At 37.1% G+C, this 12139-nt stretch overlaps 1 protein-coding gene across 4 annotated transcripts; it reads left to right on the top strand.

Annotated features, from left to right (window-relative positions):
- Positions 1 to 617: 617 nt before the first annotated feature.
- On the top strand, positions 618 to 9868 carry LOC127953133 (uncharacterized). 4 transcript variants are annotated; one of them, XM_052552099.1, is made up of 6 exons: positions 618 to 823; positions 2557 to 4463; positions 4825 to 4918; positions 7579 to 7628; positions 7799 to 7873; positions 9009 to 9868. In XM_052552099.1, the coding sequence occupies exons 2-5, from the start codon at positions 2559 to 2561 to the stop codon at positions 7841 to 7843; spliced, it is 2094 nt and encodes a 697-aa protein (XP_052408059.1). In that variant the 5' UTR covers positions 618 to 823; positions 2557 to 2558; the 3' UTR covers positions 7844 to 7873; positions 9009 to 9868. The 4 variants fall into 4 exon arrangements, with proteins under 4 accessions (XP_052408059.1, XP_052408060.1, XP_052408058.1 ...); XM_052552100.1 differs by having other exon boundaries at positions 7799 to 7883; XM_052552098.1 differs by having other exon boundaries at positions 7799 to 7887; positions 9013 to 9868.
- The last annotated feature ends 2271 nt before the right edge of the window (positions 9869 to 12139 follow it).

Below are 12139 nucleotides of genomic sequence, written 5' to 3'. Positions count from 1 at the left end.
CTAACAATGTAAGTCATTACTATCACTTTTTATCCATTTAACACATCCGCACTGAATAAAAGTATCAATTTCTCAAAAAAAAAAAAAAAAGGAATCACTGACACCAAACTTTTGAATATTGGAAAACAAAATGTCTATTTTATTTTGAATAAACATTGTTGTTTTTAATCTTTTATTTATCAAATAATCCTGAAAAAAAACCACTGGTTCCAAAGACTGTTGGGCAGCACAACTGTTTCCAGCATTGATTATAAATCAGCTTTTAAAACTAATATCTGAAGGAGAATGTAACACTGAAGACTCGAAAATTCAGCTTCGCTTTACAGGAATAAATTTTATCTTAAAGTATACTGAAAGAAAAACGAATTAAAAAAAGCCAAAATCAAATACATAAAGCCTTGATGAGCATACGAAACTATCCTAAAAAAAACAAACAAACATCAAACTATTACTTATCCCAAACTTATGTACGGCGGTTTATATAATTTTTTTTACCACTGTATGCTCTCTTATATATTAATGGAGATGAGAATGCCAAGTGATGACACAAGACACACAATAAATTATAAATTGATTTATGTTTTTACCGAACTATCGCTTTTATTTTGAAACCGCTCTATTGTGTTTCGTATTCCGGTCGCCATGTTCAGCCGGATTCACGCAGTTCAACCGAAGAACTGCCTTGTTCAGCTTTCGCCAGCAGTTTTACTCTTTTATATCGTTAATACACATGTGTTTTAGACCAAATTAATTTTTTAAATAGCCGTGCCTCTGATAATATGCACAGTGACTCTGGGTATTAAAGGGACGCGTTATTTGTGTGGTAAGTGTCTGGCAGTGTTAGATTGACACCTGGTTAGCGTTAGCTGTGGTAATGAGTCAGCCTCGGACTTCATCACTATCAATCAAGAGATCGATCACAATGTTGCGCAGTACAACTCATAAAACCGATTCAAACAGTGTCAACAGGTACCATTGTGCCTCATATTTATTAATATGGTCATAGAGAACTACTTTGCTTTTCAGTTTTGGGTTTGTGTATTAATCTGTGTCAGTCTGTAGGATGCGTTTGCTTTCAGATTCACTTGGGGAGCACATTCTGAAGAGATTGTATTTTTTTTAAGGAGCACTTCATTTTAAGTTTACTTCCTGGTTAAATATTGAACACCTGTACATCTAAGCATGTCCGGATCACTTTTGAGTTCTGTAAGAAATTATAGAACCGTGATTTATTTACTTAGTATGAATCAGTGGTTAGCGTGATGCATAATTTATAATATAATTAATTTACTTTGCAGTTCAATTATTTTATTATTATGATAATTAATATTATTACTTTTACGATGATTTCTTCTATATTTGACACATTGCAATACACTCAGTAGAGACCATGGGTAGGTAATTAAATAAATTTTATGATAATACATTCATGTTATTTATTTATTTATTTATTAGCCTTTTGCTATGTTAATTTGTTCTTTGTTCTCTAACATATTGTAATATACCCAACAGATTGCAAACTGATCAGGTTATTAAATTATTAGCTAAATTAGATTATTCTGTATCATAAACATCATCTTCATTAAAATAAGGTGTTTTTTTTTTACACTCTTCTACTATGTTACATTTATTTTTTTCACCAACAGAGTCAAGGTAAGGTTTATTTATATAGCACCTTAAAAGCAATGTGTGCTGACCAAGGTGCTGCACAGCCACAACATAAAAAAGCATTAGGACATACATTTTAAAATCATTAAATACTATTCATATAAACAGGAAAAACAAAATAGTACAAGACATCACCAAACACAGAAAAGAAAGAGAAAAGTTAAGCAAAAGCCTGAGAATTTTTTTTTAATGAAATGATTTAAAAGATGATAAATTAGTGGACGATCTAATTGATAAAGTGAAAACTGGTTAATTACAGCATAAAGAGTTGTACAGTGATCCAGCCTGGTTGAAATTAATGCATGAATAATAACCTCCAAATCATTAAAACGTTGAAAATTTTTAAGCTTGCAGAACTGATTTATTTGTCAAATTTTAGTTCAGGGTCAAAAATAACTACTCTCTATATATAAATATAATTTTTATTTATTATTTTTATTATAATTTTTTTTTTTACTTTTTCCGGATGTTTTCTTCAAAGGGGGGCCCAGAGTAGGGCTCAATTATTTAAAAAGGTGTTGAGGGCCGAACAAAATAAATTATTACCATACAGTTCTTGACGTCCTCCATACAAGCCAGCAAAGGGGACACTGAATCAAAAGAGGGAGCAAATACATTAATAATTAAATTGGACCTAAAATAGATCCATGGTGTACCCCACAAGTGATGGGAACTGAGCTAGGATTAAATAAGATACGATGCATACTAATCTAATGCAGTATCACAAATGTCAACCTAAAAATGTTAACCTTTTTAACAGAATGCGGTGATCTACTGTTTCGAAAGCAGCTCTCAGGTTCAATAATAGAAGAATAGTACAGTTACCAGAGTCTTCAAAGTCCACATTGACCAGGTTAATGTCACCTAAATTTGCTTGATTTCTTTCAGTTATGGACCCTCTTAACCAGGCTGATGTCATGCACCTTCAGGAGTCTCATTCCTCAGCTCTGGATCTGTCCGTGGGTTGCAGACAAAGTCCGCTAAACACAAACTCCATGGAGGCTTTGGACCTGGTGAAAAAGCCCAGCTGGTGTGGCATTACCTCAGGGAACAAGAGCATTAACATATCCGAGTCTCGGTACGTCGCTCGGCCTAGCAATCCGAATTCTCCGGATCACCCAGAACCAGGACTGAAGCATCATGGGACAAGGACTTGTGGCACATCATCCCAGGGCCCCTATTCTATACCTTTACCAGTGATCAATGGCTTGCCATCTGTGGCACAGACATTGTCTCAGTGCCCACCCACAGACCAAGTGTTTACGGATGACAGTGATTACAGTGTTGAAATGGACGATGTGTTGACGCAAACAGAAAAATGTCACAAAAAAGCAGATTCTGTATTAGAAAATAGCACATTGGGAGGTAGGATAGTGCACAGTGTATTAGAAACGCATCCACAAGACATTTTGACCAGTTGTGGTGAAACATACTTGAGTGACACAGGCGTGTCTCAAACTAAGGGCTCATCGGGTTTACCTCAGGACACCAGTGCAGCTGCATACACACTACGTTCCACTGACTCAGTGGTTGAGCAAACTGCCATCGAGACGCTCGCATCCGAATGTTCGGCCGCTAAAAAAACATCTCCATGCTCCATCGAATGCATCTCTAGTGACCATGACAGTGACATCATTGAGGTGCCATGCAAGAAGACTCCAAACTTCTGCTTCCGAACTCAGAGCGTCATAGTTAATAAAAGAAATCGTGGAATGCAAAGAAATTCCTCTGTAAAGCAAGAAGTTAAAATGGAATGCTCTCCCAAAATTGTGAACAATTTCCATGCCCTGGATGAACCTGTTTTTGAAGCCCATGATGGCAGGGCTGGCTTTGAATCCAAGTCCTTGCTGTCGTGGATGGAGTCGGTCTGTATTCCCATATCTCCAGAAGACAGTGATCAAGACACAGATGCTGCTTTTCCCAAAAACTTCCCATCTACCTCAGATGCAGAAAACACAAGCGTCTTCAAGTCTCCACAGAGTGGGGCTTCGTCTTCAATGTCAAGCCGTCCGCGGAAAACTCCGGCCTCGAAGAACAGGAAACAGGCAAAACCGAAACCTAAACCGATATCCAAACCGAAACCCAAACCCAAGAAACCTGCTAAGCGGGTGAGAGCGCCGCCTGCTGGCAAATCAACAACTAGCACCGCAAAGAGAAGACGGAGAAAACCTAGATCATCTGGACCTTCATCTATGTTTTCCCCCGACGAGCCGGAGATCAAACTAAAATATGCAAACCACAAAGAAGAGAAGAAAGACGCCAGGCCAGACAGCTTCGCCCCGTACATTCACATGAAGTTCTCATCCTGCTCAATCATCAATTTTAGGGAAGAGGATGTTTATTCGACAAAGAAAGGGTCTCAGCAGGTTGTCTCAGGGGTCATCCCAAAGACGTCCTGTTTACAGCTGGGCCGTGTCAGCTCTGATGCCAAGTTGCAGGTCAGGCATTTCTGTTGCCTGTGTGGAAGGGCAGGCAATGTTTCAGGCCTCGGGGACTTGCATGGGCCGTACCACAACAGTGGAGCCAAGGCAGTCTGTAAATCTGACAGCAGGACTCCTGCCCAACAGCAGGAACCTGACTGCAGCGATTTGGACTCGGTCTACAGTTTGGAGGATGGTGCATCCCAGTCTGTCAAACGGCAGAGGAAGGAGAACTGCTCAGAAAGGGTTGAGGTGTCTGGAGTGTGTAGTGAATACTGGATACATGAGGACTGTAGTGTCTGGACAGCAGGCATCTTTTTGGTTAAAGGGAAACTCTACGGATTGGAGGAAGCCATCCGGCTTGCGCAAGAAACAGTAAGTCTTTTTCTTCCCCTGTCGAGGTGAACCTAATGAAGAAATCTCTGGGTCATTTTTTTTTTTTTTTTTTTACATTGTGACCATTGTTCCTTTATTAGCTTAAAAAAAACATATTTTTTTATTTTAATTTAATTGCACTCAAACACATTTGGCCCTAATCCTCTTCTGTAGGTTTTTTTTGGGTTTTTGGTTAAATATGCGATTGGACATGTGCTTGACAGATATTGTGAGATTTTTGTCTCTTTATATAAAAAATATTGTCTGGCTATTACAGTTTTATAAATATTTATATATAGCTAATTACTCAGCCTTTGAATTTTCTGAAGCTGTAAAGTGCTGTTGTGTTTGGTTGTTGCAGGTGTGTTCGTACTGTCACATGGTTGGTGCCACTTTGGGATGTTTCTTCAAAGATTGCCCTAATAAGTACCACTTCCCCTGTGCCCTGCAGTCAGGTAATGGTCATCAGTTTGCCTGTACTGTCTCTCTCGTGAGACCATGCAGGCTGACACCAAAAATAATGCAATGTACATTGTACAAAACTACAGCGTCAGTATGGTGGTTCTTTTGAAAATATATATTTTTTTCAAGGCAGTAGTGAATGATAAATGCATTTCAGGACTGCATCCAAAGGCTTGGGCTGCTGGCTCGTTGACTTGCTGCCTTATCAGGCAATGAGGTACAAAGAGTACCTTCTGAAATTGATTTCAGACAGATTTTTTGAGCCAGCATTATGGTTTGGTGATAACTAGTTGAATATTAAATTATGAATTTTTTTTTTTATCAAAATGTGACATCAAAAGTAAAAAACAAAAACAAATTTATAACATACATAGACACAAAACCTTTCCACTAATCAGAACTTTCAGTTAGCATTTTATTTTTAGCTCAGTTGTCATGAAATTGAACACGCAGGATATCATAGGCAGTGACCTATTTATGCTGCCTTCAAAAATGAAGGTATTGAAATTTGAAGGTATCTCCGTAGACTTGATGTGACAGGATCTTTGGTTTTGGATGTCCCTTCCTACCTCTTTGTTTTGCAAAGGGAAAGCAAGCAATTTTTTTGAGGATGTTTGAGACTTCTGATTGATTGGCCGCTGTAGATAAATACCTAGAAGGATAACAAAGTGCAGTAAACCTTAAAACTGTGATACAAATTGCCAGTTTGCAAAATCAAGCCACATAACAATCTGTTTTTACAACCAAAAATAAGTGGAAGTGAGAATAACACCAGAAGCCTTGCACATACCACCAGTTTTCAGCTTTCAGACGCAGGCTAGTTCTCTACTAATGCTGACGCTGATGCAACAATCAGATGTGTTTCATTAAGAAGACATGCATTGTTGGAGGGGCTTCAGAAACAGGGTTGGGAGATACTGTTTGAAATCATTTTTTACACTTGAAATAGTTAACCATTGATCATTGTAAACCCTGTTTATCTTGCTTCACCTTTCATTCTGCTCATAATTTAACCGGGGTTAAAAGAACAGTTCACTCCAGAAAGAAAATTTCCTGAAAATTTAAATCCATGTGATCCAAGATGTGCATGTCTTCCTTTCGTCAGTCAGGATGAAATTAAAGTGTTAGTTCACCCAAAAAAGAAAATTAGCCAGTGTTTTAAAAAAATTGTCCTGGCTATTCCAAGTTGTTATCATTGCAACAGTCCAAAGCACGTCAAATAAAGTGTGCGCATCCATGAATCCATGCAAATGAAAGAAAAAGAACCATATTTCAAATGTAATAAACAGTTCGCTTCATCTGACTGTTGTACGTGGAAGCTGTTCCGGCGGATGACGTATGACATTGGCTTTGCGTGATTAGTGACGAAAGCAGGGAGAGAACAAAACAAAACCCCAGTCATGAATTTGAATAGAGTTAGGCAGTTTTTTCTTCCCTGATTAATCGTTTTTTAAAATGACGACCATTCGAATTCAAAAGCTGCGAAACAATCTTTATCGATCTATTTCTGCACACATTTAAACGAGATCTGATTAAAGTGAATCTTATCATTACTCTTCTCCACTAGATGTCACCCTCAAATTTAACTTATGCGATTTAACTGCGGAAAGTCTGTCATTCATTTAGCGCTTATCATGGCGGAGATACTGTTAATGAGAACCAAGAACAAAGTCATATGCATGATTCATAATGCTCAGGTGAAACGCTGTTCACGGTGTTTTCAGCTTCTGCTGTCTCACTATGATGATGTGAATACACGAATATCATGTCCAGCTTCTCTTAGATTCATTTCAATAGCATTTCACCGTTTCATTTGAGAAAACTACCATCATATCACATACACCGCAGCTGAAATTCATCATGGCAACCCGTCAAAATAAAAGTTTAGTTTAACGTTAAGAAACGTCAGAATGTATTACTTAAAAAAAAAGAATAGGTTTAAAATACAGGCCTGTGGTTCTTGATTTCTTTTTATTAATTCACCATTTGTAAACTGATGTTTACTTAAAAAAAAATTTCAATGTCAATATCATTTGTAGTCACTAACTATATTCACTCAATGCAATAAAAAAATAAAAAATAGAGAATCGAGAGCTTGCGAATTGCTCTAGCCTTGCACTTCGTCATATTATTACAGACCGTACTATCAGGTCTTTCCTAAATGGACTTTTCAGTTGACTGTAAACGTGAGAATAAAGCAGTCTCTTCTGCGCTCCAATTCTTGTGTTTTTGACCACCATTTAACATGCACACAAAAGATGAAACGACTGTTATACAACACGCACTGTTCCTGTTACTGTCCAAAGCACATGAATATGAGGCACACAATTTGCTCTCTGTTGCTAAGCATCTAGCTGTAACATTCTAACACCACATGATTCTAACACTGTACAAACAATAGCTGGGCTAACTGTGCTCTGAAGCAGGGTTTCATTCGTTTACCTGTGGTTAAGAGTGGGGTTTACAATGACAATAACCCAGGTTTAAGGGCAGTGTTGAAAGCCGTGTTAAGATTTGAGCTCCTTGTAAGGCATCGGTTTGTTTCCCATTTCTAACCGTTCTGGAGTTTCTCACCCATCTCTGTTTTGTTGCACTGATGCTTGTTTTTGGTCATCTTGTCGAGGTGCTTATCTTCACTGTTTTCTCTCCACAGACAGTGTGCTCAATGAGGAGAACTTCACCATAAGATGCCCGAAGCACAAGGTGGCTATTATTTTAGCTGGAGTTTCTCAGAAACAATGAGTTTAAGTTATGGAAATTACATGAGTCTGCAGCATAATAGATTTCAGTTTTGGGTTTCTCATTTTCTTATTGTCTTGGACTTGCATCATCCTCGCTGCTGGTAATGATCACTCATGTTTTTGTCTTCTCAGAATAAAACATCCAGAATGAGTGTTAGCAGGTTGAAGAACAGATGACATTTGAGAGGTGCTGATATGACTTTGAAGGTATTTTACGGCAAGTATCTCACCTATCAAGCCTTAGACATTTTATTTAGCTTTTTTTTTTTCACCTCAAAATCAGACTAATGACATTAGTTATATTTTGCCTAAAGAAAATGTGGGCATGTTCTTGACAGATTTTGCGAATAGTAATTATAACGATCTGTCTCACTTAATTTATTTTCATGAACGTTAAGCACATTTTACATTTTGTTGAGTAGGTCATTGAATAAAAAATACTTAATTACTAGATATAATAATTATATTTGTAACAATGTAACTACATTGTACTAATTACTCTTACTAAAAAGTAATGCATTATTTTTTTTCTAAATCCTGCATCAAACTCAACAAGATGAACAATTCATGGATAGACATTAAACTGCTCTTTTAACTGTTGAAAATAAATATTATATAATTTATTTCTGTTATTCTTGAACTGGCCAAAGTATTTAAAGGAGGAAAGTTACGGTTGCACTTTATTTTACAGTACGTGTACTAACATGTACTTATAGTGTACTTACAGTGTATTTATCTAAGAGAGTTCTGGTAATACAAGGTAACTCCATGGGGTAGGGTTAGGTTTAGGGGTAGGTTCAGGTTTGGTACCTAGTTATTACATAGTTATTGTAATTACTATAACAAGTACATAGTAGGTACATGGGGAACAGGACTGTAAGATAAAGTGCTACCAAAGTTACATTAAAACATCAGATGCACATACATTTTGACATTTAATTGTTTACACTATTGTTTACATTTAATTGTTATGAAGTCTGTAAGTTTTAATGGCATTACACTTCATTAATATCATTCAGTTCATTAATCCCCAATGCTAAAACGATGTATTATTAGAGGTATTCATAGATCATGGTAGAATTAGCTCTGCCTTTTTTATAGAAATCCACAAATTACAGTATTTTGATATTTATGGTAACTCTATTACATAAATACGATCCAGGAATAGGTTTGGAAAACAGTAACATACTGTAGATATAATAACACTTCTAATGCAAGTCTGACAGACTCTTGTTCTTGTTTGGTGTCAGTTTTTCAGCATTAATGAAATACTTGTGTCAGACACTAAAGCTGTGTTTCGTGGTGTAGTGATGTTAATTTTTTCTTTGGTCTTCCTCTGCAGGTAGATTTCGACAGACGTTGGGTTTTCTGGCTGTGGAGTGGATCCCCAATGTGTTTACAGATTATTCCTTTTGAATTAGTACTTCACGTATTGAGTGTTTACATGTACTCTCAGGCAGTTGAATGTTCGCCATTGGATGCGCTGCAGACAGCCGCTGCCTTGTACCTGTTAACCCCTGGACAATGCTGGATGATTTTCTTCACATTCCTCTGAACACCCGAGAAATTCAACCGCTGCAGATTTTTACATCTCCATTTCAAAAATTCCAAATATCTCCCGTCTGCTTCAGGCTGAATCCCGTTAAACCTTTTACAAGGTTGTTACAGCAATCTAACCAACAGAGGAGATAAAAACAAGAGCCCCGTATCATTTGAAAGTGACAGTACAAGCTTATTGAGCAGAAGTGCTTGGATTTTTCTCCTTTATTTTCATTTTATGTGCACTTATGTGTCCTGTTGATTTTAATATGTAACACCAACTGTCCATTCTGTAACAGTGATGTCTTTATTACATAAAACTGAAGTGCTGAATGAACTAGTCTCCTCCTCCAGTGGTACCGTATGCACTATTATGTGAACATATTTATTTCTATTTATGTTTAATGCATAGGTGTATATTTATTTGCCAATGAACAGCCAGAGAGTGTGTTTATAATTTTAAAAAGGCACATTATAATTGATGTTTGTAACCGCTACAGGGTGCTTTAAATATGAATCTGATTTCAGTTATATGTTGCAAACTCGTGGCCTGGGAATCAAGGAGTCACAGCGTCTGTAGGATTTTCCATTTCACCCGATGCCTTGTGATGTTTTTCGAGTTCTGTTTCTTTCAATAAATGTTTTTATTCTACATTCCTAAAACTCGATTGTGTGACCGTCCTTTATTTGGCACTTTGGGGGTCTGTCGATGCAGATTTGTCCTGGTGGTGGTGCTAAACAACCTTCAGATGGTCCTTCAGATGGACCTTAAAGATGGTCTTTGCCTCTGTTATGGCTAAATGAATCTCCTATTAAAGAGCAGTAAGTGCACACTGCGGCAGAATAAAGCACTCTAGACGTTTATGTTGCGAGTGGTACCTACTCCTGGGAAAACACACCATCACAATGCTACATGTGTGTGGGTGGGTGATTGCACCGGTGTCACTATTTGATAAGGTTTTCTGAGAGGAGATGCTGTGTGGTTAATAGGGCATTCTGCTGCAGCTGCTAAATAGTTTTGATTGCCTTTTTTCTGCAATTCTCTTCAGCTGCAAGGATGTTACCCTGGTATTGCTGTGTGGTGGCTTTAGTTTGGTTTCTGATCCAAATCACTATGGCCAAGTTCACACAGCAGAAGACTGGGCTTTTGTAAATTAAAATGTGATAATACAGTTTTATTTACATTTGATATTAAGTAAAATACACACTTGACTTAAAATAGACTCATTTCCGCTGTCGGTCCTCCACAGTACTCGAGCCGTTATTGGATTATTATTGGGTACGTTATTTTTTGATACTTACACCTTTAAGTACGGTTGTCAATCCTAAAAATGTAAAGTTTGAATTTAGCCTAATTGGAAAAATAGCTTTTGACAGGAAATGAAAACAAGTTGAAGAAAGCAATAGCTTTTTTTCAATGGATTGTACAGTTGTCCAAAAACATACTGATTATTAGGCTTTTTAATGGACTTTTGGTAGACAAAACTCCATAAAACAGATTAAAAACTGTGAATTTTAAGGATTACTTTAAATGTAGGATCATTATACAGTATGCACCAAACATATCCAGCATTATTTTAATTTGTGTAAAATTCAGTATGGCCTGTACCTGGACTAATGTCTCAAGATGTCAGTAGTTGTGGATGAGTTTCGATGTTTAGTTACACATGAAGTTGGGTTATCTTTTTTCAAATCCTTAAAAAAAGTAATAAGCTATAGTAATAATAATTCTGGCCTTAGTTTAAGTTTAGATGCTGACATCCTGTTATTCAAAGTCTGAACAGTCTCTGATATGTCCTTATTTTTCCTCTAGTCAAATCTTATGACTCATCCCCCTCATTACCCAATCAGATCACTAGCTGTAGCAGGCTGCCAAGGTCCCTGCTGATCTGCTGTGTTTGTGGTGTAAATAATGTGCTTGTTTCTTAGCAGTGTGTGAATTCACTGATCCAATAACAGTGCTGCTGTTGCTCAGACCTATACCTGACTGAGCCTATTATTTATTATGAGAGCCTCGATCAGGCTCCTGCAGATGATCTCTGTTCTGTGACTGTCCAAGAATTAACTGATAATTAGATTTAATCAGATTTTACTGAGAACATTTGAATATTCTATAGCATTTTTTTTAAAAACAATAAAATAACATTATTATACAAAGTGACATTATTAGTAGATATAAAGTCTGATCCAAAAGGTCATCTTGAATATTTTATGGCAGCATGACCTCTATCTGTCATGGGCAATACAATCCCATTTTGCTTTGCAGAAAATCCATCCAAGATGGCAGAAAAAGCGAGAATATCAATTGTAAATAGTTTAGTGGAGGGGGGAAAACTGTTTTAAAACCGATTGCAGTTTTTCTTTTCTCTTTGGAGTGTTACAAACTCTTGGTGCATAAAGAAGATCTGTAGTTGCAAAGTTGCAAAGTTGCAAAGACTATTCTTCCAAATCCAGAGAGATATTCTGCCACCGTGTTGGAGAGATGCTGTTTCGTGGTGAAAGGTAAACTACATTGTTTGGCTTTCCAAAAGAGCACACAACTAGATATCAGTGGTTAAGTTGTATCTACTATGAAACACTGTTTCAGAACAGTTCGACCCAAATATTCAGATGTGTGCAGCACATTCTATGGAGGACGAAGACTGTGAGAGTAGCCTAAAATGCCGGTTTCTGTTTCTTTAAAGTGGGGCAGTTACAGCATTGCAAGTCTGTAAGTACATTTACATATTTAAAGAATTTGCCACTGATGATTTGAACATGAGTTTTGAGCAGTGCAGAGTAGGCTTGTTGTTTTGTTGTTTCTCTGATTACAAATGCAGTCATCACAATACACTGGATAGCTGACCAATCAGAGCACACCTCACTTTTCAGAACGATGAGCTTTGTAAAAAAAAAAAAAAAAAAAAAAAAAAAAGATGCGTTTCAGAACCATAA

Source organism: Carassius gibelio, chromosome B3 (genome assembly GCF_023724105.1).
Source record: "Carassius gibelio isolate Cgi1373 ecotype wild population from Czech Republic chromosome B3, carGib1.2-hapl.c, whole genome shotgun sequence".
NCBI classification, from domain to species: domain Eukaryota; kingdom Metazoa; phylum Chordata; class Actinopteri; order Cypriniformes; family Cyprinidae; genus Carassius; species Carassius gibelio.
This window is presented reverse-complemented; position numbering and strand designations above follow the sequence as displayed.